The sequence below is a fragment of the Scophthalmus maximus genome, chromosome 11, assembly GCF_022379125.1.
Source record: "Scophthalmus maximus strain ysfricsl-2021 chromosome 11, ASM2237912v1, whole genome shotgun sequence".
Taxonomy (NCBI): domain Eukaryota; kingdom Metazoa; phylum Chordata; class Actinopteri; order Pleuronectiformes; family Scophthalmidae; genus Scophthalmus; species Scophthalmus maximus.
The window spans coordinates 9,928,026-9,940,588 of NC_061525.1; the positions used below are offsets into that span (position 1 = coordinate 9,928,026).

A 12,563-nucleotide genomic window follows, 5' to 3' on the forward strand; every position below is an offset into this window, starting at 1 on the left:
CCAGCGATATTTCTACCTCGTTTGAAGACATGCTGACAGACTGGCTTAATGATGTCACAAAATGCAAGCTCAGCTTCTGGCTGCCAGTCAGGACGATGGACAGGATTGTTGCCAAGATGTCAATATCAGTCTCTTTAATGTAACCCCTGGACTCTGCTGGATTCTTTTTTTTAATAAAATTTTTATAAAATAGTAAAATTTCTACTAATACTGCCCAAAATAACCTGTTCACTGTGTCAACGAGACCTAGAGTGGTAGGCTTAGTCAACTGACCATCATGATAACAAATTGAGAAAAACGTATGATTTACTGTTTTCTTGATAATTTGTCTCTGGTGATTGAGTTGCTTTAAAAAAAAAAAAGTATTTCATGGCTCATGCATATGTTATTCAGCCGTTGGCCAATCAGCTCGCTGATGGAACACCCATTGAGCAATCATCATGTTATTAGGTACACCTGTGCTTTGGCTGTGAACTATGCTTAACTTTGAATTACTTCTCTTGGCAACAAAAACAATCCAGTCTATTCCGCTCTCTCTCTCTCTCTCTCTCCCTCTCATATGTATAAATATATACATAATGAATAACATTTTTTTTTTTAAACATTAAAAAAACCCAGAAACATTATACAGCTAACTTACGGCAGCCATCTTCGTTTCGGAACAAACAAGCTAAATTAGTTTCGTGTGCAGACGCTGCTAGCTTTGTATATGTGGTTATTAAAGCAGACCTAGGTGGCAACAATTTTCTTTTTCTTAGTTCTCATGCTTCAAGCTCATCGAGCCACTTGGACCTGGACCTGGACCTGGACCTGGACTGCCCCCGCCCCGCCTCGCCAGGTGGACGGGACGGGAGCTCCGGCTCCATCACCGCGTCAAGTGCCAGCGTGGTGAGTGGAACCGCAGGCAGGGGGCGGTGACGGCCGCACGGACACGAGCATCCGAAGAGAGCAGCGCGCGCGTGCGTGCACACACACACACACACACACACACATACACGCGCACACACAGACACAGCACGCGCGCACACACACACACACACCGCTCCGTTAACCGGCTGATACCGACAACACACCGGATTCACTCGCCGGAACTCAGGAGAGTGGTCTTCACTGACGGAGAGTGATTTCTTGTTTGTGTTTTATGCTTCTTTTTTTTTTTCTTCTTTTCATTTCTTCGTGATGCTCCAGTGCAGCGATTAAATACACCCCTGCCGGGAGGAGGAAGCATCTGAAAGTCGCCCCTCCAGCCGGCCGCTGCAGGGGGAACTGACGAGCCACAGACCGGTGACCATGCCGGGGTCGGTGTCGCTCTCGGACCGACCACCTCCTCCAGGTCACGGGCATCACGCGGCCGCTGTGTCCGGCGAGACCCCGACGATGTCCGCCGCAGGAGCAACGGTCCTCCCGGCCGGGGTGATCGATCCATCGGTTCCTATCAGGAATATCAAGATGAAATTTGCTGTTGTGATCGGACTCATCCAGGTTGGAGAGGTTAGCAACCGGGATATTGTGGAAACGGTGCTGAATTTGGTAAGTAAACGCCCCCTCCCCCCTCATTTTATCACTCTATAGACGTTATTGTCTAATCCTGATATTCCGTGTTAACTTTATCACAATATCATGTTGTCATATCACAATTGAATATGTTTAACCTCGTGGCTGTGACAATTATTATTAAATCAATACTTATATCAGCAATGTATATGAGGGCAAACAGCAGAAAACAGTCCCAAGTCAAACGCACGCACGCACGCACACACACACACACACACACACACACACACACACACACACACACACACACACACACACACACACACACACACACACACACACACACTAATACCAAAACAATGCCAGTTCATGAAGTTCTCAAGTTCAACAAAGTGCCCACTTCACTGTGTTTGCTTGTAAATGGAGCAGAGCAGTGTGGAAGATGTCAGTTGTGAATACCTGCAGAGATTCAATTGTTATGTGAGTACTTCATAGCTTGCTGGTGCAAATTTGATTTCAAGTAGCATTTATGTGCATTTACTGACCAGTTCGTGTTTCCTGGTCTCCCTTTAAATCCATCACCCTACATGATGGATTTAAAGGGAGACCAGGAAACACAAACTGGTCAGTTTGATGAGCATATTCCTTGTGTGTACTGGACCTACTCTTAGCTGAAGTGTGAGTATTTATAGAAGTATACACTCAATCTCCTTACATTGTTGTGTAGCCCTTTCCTCCTATTGTTGCAAAAAAGTCAGAGGAGAATGAGAAGTAATTTGTCGGCATAAGGTTGTTTGGGATTTGAGCCCATACTATGAGCAGGGTTGGCAGATGAAAGCCAGTTTCCTCACATGATTTAAAGAGACTGTAGAGCCAGCTCATACCTTTTGCTTTTACCAGTTGCAGGAGTACAACAGCAGAGCTTGTTTGCAGTATAGTTGGCCTCTCCTCGCTGGCACATTTGAGATTAATTACGACCTGTTCTGGCACAACAGAAATCCACTTCGTGGAGCGTCACAAATTGTAGCCCTTGGCATGTTCAGACATGAGCGCAGCTCTAGCAGAAGTCACGGACACCTTGCCCTCTCACTTTGCAGTGATATTTTCACAGGAAATGTCCAGAACGTCTAACACACTGGTCCACCCTGATGATTTTTTCATCACTGAATGTCAACATTAGAGATTGCACCTGTCTGTGCACCGGTCACTGATCATGTTAAAGTCATTTCACCATTTTTATTTATTATGATGACATTTTGAATGCAGATCAACTCGGTACTTTGATTGTCTTTCTACCCTTTGTTTCATAGTAATCTGTGCATGCTGTACACAATAGAATGCACTTTATCCAAACATTTCTCACATTCAGGTCTCAAAGGTTTGAATGACAGAGGTTTTAGTTCCTTTCCTATGACTAACTATTTAGGGTAATAAGGCTAATTTAATTCTATTTGGCTTGTTTGAGAATAAATAAAACCTCAACCCAGATTAAGTGCATTCAAATTAACCACATTCAATACAGCAATTTTTGCACCAGATGACACTCTTCATCTGAAGTACATCACTAAATGTGCATAATTAATGCTATTGAGGGATTATGACAGAGAAAGCCTCCGGTCTATAAAATGTCATAACTACAGGAATTTTAATGCTTACAGGTTTTTATGCTTCAGGTTATTTTTGAAGTGTAGAGCGGATGTGAAGATCCTGAAGGATCCTTAGCTGGCTCTCATGGGATCCAATTTGTGGAGTAATGAAATAATTATGTTTTTCTCCATCTCCAATCTTCAGAATTTTCAGAAACTGTAGTTGGAGGATCCTGGTCTGAACATCTTTTATGAAAATTGTCCTATTCTGTTTATTGTTATTTAGCTGCAATTCTTGTCAAAAGGCCAAAACGGTAACATTTTTATGATTAGATTGATGTTACACCACTCCTCTTACCAGAATGAGAGCCTTCTCAGCTGACAGCTATATTAAGAAATGGGATTTACCCATCAGAGAAGTTTCCTGAATTAGACACGTAACACTTTATGAGGGTAAAGCATTAAATTACAGTGTTTTAGAACCATCAGCTTTATACCTACATGCATACTTAACTCTGCACTAGTGTCATCACTGTCCTGGTCTCCTCAGATATACTAAATACTCTAATACACTTCTGTAAAAAATCACGTCAAACCTCTCAAGCAACATAAACCACTTACTGTATCCACCATCCATTTGTATGCTTATGTTCATATACATTCACATTTTACCAAATCTAAAAATAACTCTGTTTGTGGCTTCTGACTAGATTTGCCTGTGTTTCCCTCAAGGAACTTCATAATAAAACCAACAAACTGTGGTCACGTCGATGCTGTAGTGCTGCAGGAGGGGATTGTTACATTTCTGCAGTATGGAAGGTTGGAATGTGCAGAGACATTTAGACATGAAGTCAAGCATAATGAATTCAAACCTTCGGGGCATGAGTGTTGGATACTAAAAGGATTTTTAGTGAATTATCACTTTTATGACATGCTTCACCTTGCTGGCCCTCACTCTGTAAAGAAGAAATGTAATCCTCTACCAAGGTTGAAAAGAATATTCTAATTGAAGATTATATTTTGCTACCACAGTTTTCCATTTTTAGTTGGTGTCAGTGGTTTTATAGTTAATTCTCTATTCCTTGCTTAGTCCTAATAACAAGGAGGCCCCCTTATCGCTTATTTGATATGAAATCATATTACTAGCTTAGATAGAAGACAAACCAGCATGGTGAGATACTTTGATTGAGATGCTCACATATTCTTTGTATTTTATATGCCCTGACTGCTTACATACATACATTCAGCAATAGTATCCAGAGGAGTTGTTTTCATTATCCTAATGGCATTACATATGCTTCTACAATTATCCTTATGACAGCTGCATTGATGCACATTGAACAATGATTCATCATTTTGAATGTTTTTGCTCTTAGGTGAAGCACATTTTTTATTTGGGACCTATTGTTGTATTGAAAGCCAAATTAGTCTGAATGATGGTCTTTTGTATAAGGGTGATGGGACTGGAGAGTTGGCATACCTGAACCATGCAAGTACTCTCCAGAACAGGTGTCAGCTGCATGCACTGAAGCTGAACTGATCAACCAGTTGAAACTGGAGGTACCAAGGAATCAATGTTTTTTCCTAGGAATTGTGTTTATACATTATTGAATTATTTTCCCAACCATGTCGTGGTGTCAAACAAAATCGTTGCTTAAATTTTGTGTTGGAGGCAGTTTGAGTGAATGTAGCGCTACACTTGAGTAACAAGGAGTTGGTTGTAGGGGATGAGTAGTGTCCAAAGCATGGGACTCCAGAGATCAGGGTTTGCATCCCATAGGTGGCTAAGATGCTAAAGGTTTGTTCCACCATCCCTTATCAAACCAATTAAAGAATAATGTTGTTAATCTTTCATAAGCCGCTTGTGGAATTCCGCCTTATCAGGAATAAATGGAGTAACAAAAGAAAGCTTGAGCTCTTCAATTTTACTTTAAGACATTACCCAACTTGGATCTTTGAAGTTGGTCTTTTGTGTATTAGATATGCATTAGTGTAGTAAGGTCTCTCCTATACACACCCAGTCATGAAAGTGTGTTCTATAGTCATGCTAAGTTTTCCTTATTTAATTTTTTATTGGACACCCCTAGACAGGGCATAACAACAGTGTTTATTGGATACTGCACAACACAGGATAGCACTGGGAATTAATTGAACATGGAATCAAAGCTTCCCTAAAATAACAAACTTATTTTTTGTGTGCAACTGACTGTTGAGTCAGTTGTACACTCTAATCAATCTTGAATCAATATCACCTCTGGGCACTGGTACAGTTTTTAAAATGTCACAGTCCAGTTTTTGTTCGCCAAAAATATTTTTTTTCTTTTGCTCTTTACTGCAGACCCACTGCATCTTTGTGAGGCGTTACACTGAGACATCAATGCTGACTGATTTACACTCTATTTTCCTTAAGGGCATGTTGCAAAAGTTAAGCTGAAAAAATACCAACACAAACTCCACAAGTTTGCAGTGATGTGATGAATGCTACTGCCTATGATCTGGTTCTGGATTTGTTAAACATCATATCAAGCAATTCCAGGAGAAGGCTCTTATTTGTAGAGTTACAGATTACACCAGACATTTTACAAGAAAATGTGTCTGCTCAATATCTGCAGAGCTCTTACTTTGATCGATAAAGTGAGATTTCGCTGCAGGCAGCCTCATTCTTGTGGTGCACTTAAGGTGTTACCCTTGGATGCTGCCACCGTCATCAAAGTTTCCAGATTGCCTCATGAACATTCCTATTTGGCATTCGGGTTAAATCTGAAATATTGCCAAATGGGCACACTAACTTTTTGCTTTGACACCATAAGACTCTGCTACTCTGTGATGATACTGCTCTGTTGCTGCATGGAGCAGACACTTTCCGTCAAAGCTGGAGCTGAATTATTAATTGACTACTGAATTAATCGCCAACTATTTTGATAATCAATTAATATTTTTTTGTATTTTATGGAAAAACTAAAAATTATCTGATTTCAGCTTCTTAATCTTGATTTTTTTTTGCTCTTTTACGACAGTAAACGGAATATCTTTGGTTTGTCGACAAAAGAAAACATCATCCCAGGGTTTGAGAAACATGATTGACATTTTTCGCCATTTTATGGACCAAACAAATCAAACTAAACGATTAATCAAGAAAATAATCAACAGAGAATGAAATAAAAGTTAGCAGCCATAAGTGGAATGTTTTTATTTGATGAATGTGGTTCCTGATAAACAAATATGAACCCAAATCTTTTTTATGCTTCTAAATCAATTGCATGGACGTTGGGGCTGGTGGGCAAGTTATGTTATCAGCGTGTGCTTGAACAGTGTAACACCAGCACACTGTTAAACACACACTCAACAACCCTATATTTGACTTTATTTTTTATTCCAGCCGTGCCCTTCGAACCCTATGTAGAGTTGGTCAATGATAGATAATTTATCTACATGAATCAAATTAGCACAACATTGATGACGTTGATGTACCTGAGATAGTGCCTAATACACTACACGTGCTATTGAGAATAAACTCAGCATTCATCAGTAATCGTAGTGTTTATCTTCATGAATTCTTTAATAAGCCTTTCAGTGTTTCCAGTTTGAACTTCATGCATCATGTGCTTCCTCAGTAAAGCCATCCAATTTCTGCCGAAACCAGTTTCTGCTGATCTACTCATGATAATCTTCTTAGGATTTGAGGGAAAATTGAAATTCAGATTTTGTGCAAATATTTGTTTAAAAGTAATTTGCCTGGACTGTTGGTTGATTCAGGGACCATGCTGATATGCATTTTCTTGTCCTCAACCAAGGACAAAATGAAGGACTGCATTGGTAACATTTCCTGTATACTGCAATGTCTACAAATGATTTTTTTCCCTACTTTAACAATCTACTTAATGCTATTCTTATGTTTCTAACTTTTATGTGGTCAATCTATGTTTAAGAATTTTCTTGATCCACTTGATTTTTATGTTTTTTATGTCTTGGATTATACATAGTGACAGAGAGACCACTATCTGTGGTTGAGCAGTTTATCCTCACAATCACTATTCATACATCTTGTTGAACTACTACTTTGCTATTGGCAAATCAAAGCTTTGCTACATTGAATTGTATTCCTTGTTAATTGTTCACTGCTTCAATTGTTGCCAGATTATGAATTTAAAATGGCTCAGTAATTCAGCTTTCTCTACATACTAAGGTCATCAAATTGGAAATGCATTTTTTAAAGACTTTTTGTTTTCATTGATAACCAAGCCCAGTGCCTCAAGGAGATGCTGAAGAGATGGGTCAAACGACTACGCAGAAGACATGGATCTATTTTCACTCTGCTCACCCTTTGGCCTTACTCTTGTCTTGCTATGCTCAGCTCATCCCTCTTACCTGCTCATGCAGTTTTTCCCTGGAGAGATGCTGATGGTATATTATTTGGCTACTGCCTACATTTGTGCCAGGGTGCATTGTGGGATACACTTTCCAGCTCAGTAGGATTTTTTTTTTTCAACAGGGGCACGCTGTAGCAGCGGCTCAGCCAGCCTTTCAGGACTTTTGAAGGCTGGAAATGCATTGTCGTTCTACAGTATGATGTTGAGAAGTGTTCAAAATCCTTTTGAGAGAGGAAATGGACTAAAATGTTGGGAAACTTAATATCAAAATAAGTTAATATGATTCTTGCAAATACCAAACAATGCGATCCCACCCACAATGAGCTGAAGGTTATTTATTTGTGATGTTACTCAATCTAGATTTGTCTACTCAAAAACAACAAAAACATGGAAATATTATGGTCGACATTACACCTCACGTGTCAAAGACAGTGACAGGACAACAGGATTTTAACCCCTCGGCTGTAGCGGGATACATACAGCACATTGTTAGGCTTACTTAGTAGTGGTCGGTTTCTGACTCATTGTTACGCAGACCTGTTTACAGCCAGGGACAAGTGTGTTGGATCATCAGCAGCAGCAACAACAATGTGGATACTCAGGATTATTCCCAGGCGGAGCTGGAACTGGCAGTAAACCAAATCCCAGTCTGGGTGTTAATGTGTTGTTTCCCTCCATTGGGACGAGGCTGTGTGCACCCATGCTCATTTCTATGGAGATGAGCTGCGTCTTTGATCAGGCAAACATGCAAAGTCATATTGCTTGCTGCAGCAGGGTGACAGCCGGTTACTGTAGCAAAGTGTTAACATTGCAATGCAGATGCAGTCAAAAGCAAACACATCTGTAGCCCTGTTCAATCATTATGTGATATATTTGTGCTCTATTTGTATCTTACCCAGATACATGAATGAAGGCAAGAATACTTATGAGTCTTTACAGATAAAAGCCAAGAATCTGTATGTGCTATAATAGGAAGGAAATTAGGAAATGTGCTTGGCTTATATTAGATGTGCCTTAGCTTTTGTTTGACACCCAACAAATTAATCCAGAGGCTGTCAGCAGTGTAATTGGATATAATGATATGATTGATTTTATGTTTCAATTGTCTCTTGGTCATGACACGTAACAAATGGCTATTGGTGGATAACAAGTTAAAGGCCAATAGTATTTGCTTTTATTCACAGCTGGTCTGGCACATGTCAACCTCATCCTTTTTTTTTTAAAATTAACTTGGGAAATGTTATTTATTCAAATGTATTAAAAACCATGTTAGGTTAGACATTTTTTCAACTTCATTAGTCTATTGTAACCAAGTTGTGAATAAAAAGGTGATAAACAAAAAAGGAAAGCAAAACACATGCAAAAAATGTACATAGTTTTCGATTTAAGAGGAAAAAAAGGAAATTGGAGCTTAGAATATCATCATGGTGAGATATTTGAACATATAGAAGTTCCCAATCTTCTAGATGTGGAGCATTTCTCCCTGATGATCATGGCAGATATCTATATTGAAGGCCAATTTCATCATCGAAGGGCCCATATATTTGTGCACCTGTTGTTATTGGCTGTCAATAAAATAATACACCTGTCTGTATTGCATGCTATAGAACATTGTGTTATACCGCACATGCTTCTGTACATGTTCACTGTCCTACAACGGTAGTCGCCTCCTGGAAAGGTGTATAACCAATTTCTGTTTCCATCTCTGCTAGTGACAGAACACACAACGGAGAGTAACCCATTTTATTGGTGTAACATAAGACATCTGAGGGTCGTATTACAGGAAGGGACAGATTTATATTTCTCTGTTGCACATGCGCCACTAGGCAGTTAATGATGTGTGCTGTGAATACAGATTTCTACATTATGCCTGACAAAGCGGGCATTGTTGATGGGATGATTCTGTTTCGAATATTTTTTCATTTACACTCAATTCCCAGACTGTGCTGTGTTACCAGTAGACGACTGAGACCAGAATGCTATGTTCATCCTGCTTTGCTGCTTTGTGGCAATCCTGTGAAGGTTTTGCTTTTGATAAAGGTTCTGGTAATCAATCTCGTAGATGTTTGTATTTATTGCTTCGGTACAGCTGGGATGTTTCCATTTCCTGCTGATATTGAAGCGTGGAGGACTCTTTAAGAACTAGATCACATACTGATTTAAGGGGGGAATAATGGAAGGCTTAGCGAGAGTTAGGGGTTTGGATTACAATTAATACTAAGGGATCAGCGTAATGAACGAAGCATCCATTTTTATGGCTCATTATCCTCTCTGCCACATTTTAACATTCTTTTATAGTGACTCACTTGGGCAGCACTTGGGTTTACTCCGTTTATAACAATGAGGGCAGGTTAAAAAATGGAAACAAATCTCGGTACAACGGAATACAGTTTAACAGCACGACAAACTACATCTTCCAAAATAATATTAATGACAACTGAGTATAAATTAATGCGAGATGAATGGGCAACAACTTATATTCTACTTACCTTGTTAAATTATATGAGTTGGAAAAGGCTTCTCAATTAATTAGGATGAATTTGTTGCAGGAACATAAGTGTTGGGGATATGTGTGTGGGATAATAAACGTTATTATGGTTATGGTTTCCAATAGATGGCTTTTGGATTACACTGTACCAGTTTACACTACATAGAAAAACATTAGAATGAAAATTCTTATTAGTTATGACTAGTTTAGATTAAATTTTAGATTTATTTTTGACATTTGAATCTACAAATGCTGCTTCGCAGCAAATTTAACTGCTCCATACTGTTCTACATATCTGTTTTGTAGCTTTGAGGAAGCAACTCAGTCTCCGGATCTTGTAAGCTTGGACGTATTGAAGCCCGATTTCAAGCAAAGGCTAGATGCTGAATGTGTGTCTCGGGCTAATGCTATTAGTTGTGAGAGTTGGACTGCTTTGAAAGGAACATCTGCCTGGAGAGCTTCACTGTTGCTCCAGAGTCTCAAGCTGAGAAGGATTACTGCTGTGGCATTTGGCTGAAAATGATTCAGCATGGAATTAGATAGGGTATATGGAACACAGCTTGGGACAGTGTGGCAGTCTTCCTATTCTTGTTAATATGAATACAGGGTGTTAGGAATGGTGAATGACTGCAGCGATTGCTAAATCCTGGCATCATGCCTCTGACTGATAATACATGCTTTGATTAATGTTTGAGTACTTTATCTCATATTCCCTGGCTTTGGTCTGAAAATCCCTACTCTGGACACATCTTATATTTGCTTGCTTCTATAAATTGTGTTGAGCAAATTTTATTTCTCAGGTGGTTGGTGATATGTAGCTTTGTCGCAGCTACAGGCAGTTTTGGATTTTATCACAGTATCCGTATTCCACCTGTCAGTCCCATCTCTCCCCTTGAGCATTTTTTTCACTTGAGAATAGGGCTGCCCAGTTATTGCAATACCTTTGTTGCATCATCATGTCATGCCCTCCGAAGAGTCAAACTGACTACCCCATCACCCAAAAAACAAACAAAAAAAAAACAGGGGGACTTTTACATTACATAAATATCTCGATCTTAGTGTTCTGTCTCACCCACTCACATTCTCACTCACTATCTGTTACAGTCAGACTCACCATCAGCAGCACCCATAAAGTTGTTACCGTCCTCGGCATGATACCACTTTTGCTGTGCACATTCACGGTACAAGCTTACAGTTCTCAGCAGACATTGGCTTAACGCTGGCCCTGGAGTTTAAGAGCCCTCTGTGGGACTATGTCATTCCCCGTCCACCTCCCTGTGACCGATCATCTCCAGGAGTTAATCCTCTGAAGATACTGGCCCTGCTCCTCCCTGCTATGCCGGTGCACAACGACAAGTAGCATGTGCTTCCAACTGATTACACGACAAATGCGATGAACAATGGGCTGCACTGATTTTTACCTCTACAAAGGATGTTTTCGTAGCAGCCTGTTTGTGTGTTGGTTGTTTTTTTTGATAAAGGATTACGCAGAAACAACTGAATGGATTTCCACAAAACTAGGTAGAGGGATGGGACATGGATCAAGAGTTATCCCATAGCATTTTTCTTCACTTTTATTGAACATTGCGAGATGTGTAGTTATTAAATTAATTCATATTCTAACAATTACATCACATAATAGCAGCAGTTTATGGTAAAAAATGAATTGGCTATCTTATAAGAAATAAAATTAAAATAAACAAATATATCAAGAACTACAGTCATGCACATGTTGACCATATTAAATGTCCCCAGATACAATTCCAAGGCACTCTGAAAAGTTGTTTTGTGTTCCTCAGCAACATAGACCGTGAAATATGTTGAATATTTACCCCTTTGTCACCAACATTGTGTTTGTGTCTGGGAAAGGAACAGCTGTTGAAAATCAATAGAAAATCTCAACATAAGGCACAGTGTGGCAGCTGCTATACTGAGAAAGTTGAATTCTTATATTTTCAGTCTAGATTTGTGCATTGCTGCAATTACGTTTACTGAGCACTTTATTAGTATTTTATTGATACCAATGCCAGAAAGGATTGTGCTTGTCAGTCCAAATCTTTGATTCCCTTAATGGCATAATGATTCTGTTTGACAATTCACTTGCACAGTGTGACAGAGAGGACTCCCAAGAATTCTTTGATGTGAGGATGCCAGTACCAACAAATTCTGTATATTGTGTAAAATGATGCGGCTTTTGTTGAATGACGCCTTGTTTGTTTTTGAGAGCAAAGAGCAACCAGCAAATTAATTAGGTTATTCAATGGTGCAAATTTGCTGACACACGATAATTTGTTGTTTTTCTAATTCATCCAAATCCCAAACTGTTCTGATTAATTCCAGGTTTATGTAAAAATATTAGAGATTTTCCAGTGTGGTCTTGAACTTTGGTACCCCAATGTACATTATTATTTTAAGCAAATGTCCCCAAATGTGTATCTTCCAACGACCATCAAAGTCAAAGTTGGTCTGTTCTCCTTGCTTGCTCTCTGGCTGCCCTTAAGTCAGATCCCTCGCTCTGGAACAGTTCTACCTTCCTGATTTTATTAAGAGAGTTGACCAAATGAGTGAGCCAGTCCTGGCCTAAAAAATGTCCTTGAGACTTGAAAGAAAATTTGTACTGCCAAG

The 12,563-nt window shown here is 39.5% G+C and overlaps 1 protein-coding gene across 3 annotated transcripts in view; it reads left to right on the forward strand.

The window, feature by feature from the left end:
- The first annotated feature begins 1,041 nt into the window (after window positions 1-1,041).
- Window positions 1,042-12,563, forward strand: part of nbeab (neurobeachin b) — a 167,459-nt gene continuing 155,937 nt past the window's right edge. For all 3 annotated transcript variants that reach the window (XM_035622279.2, XM_035622278.2, XM_035622280.2), the window contains exon 1: window positions 1,042-1,530. In XM_035622279.2, coding sequence (XP_035478172.2) covers window positions 1,291-1,530 — 240 coding nt within the window. In that variant the 5' untranslated portion in view covers window positions 1,042-1,290. The remainder of the gene's footprint in view (window positions 1,531-12,563) is intronic.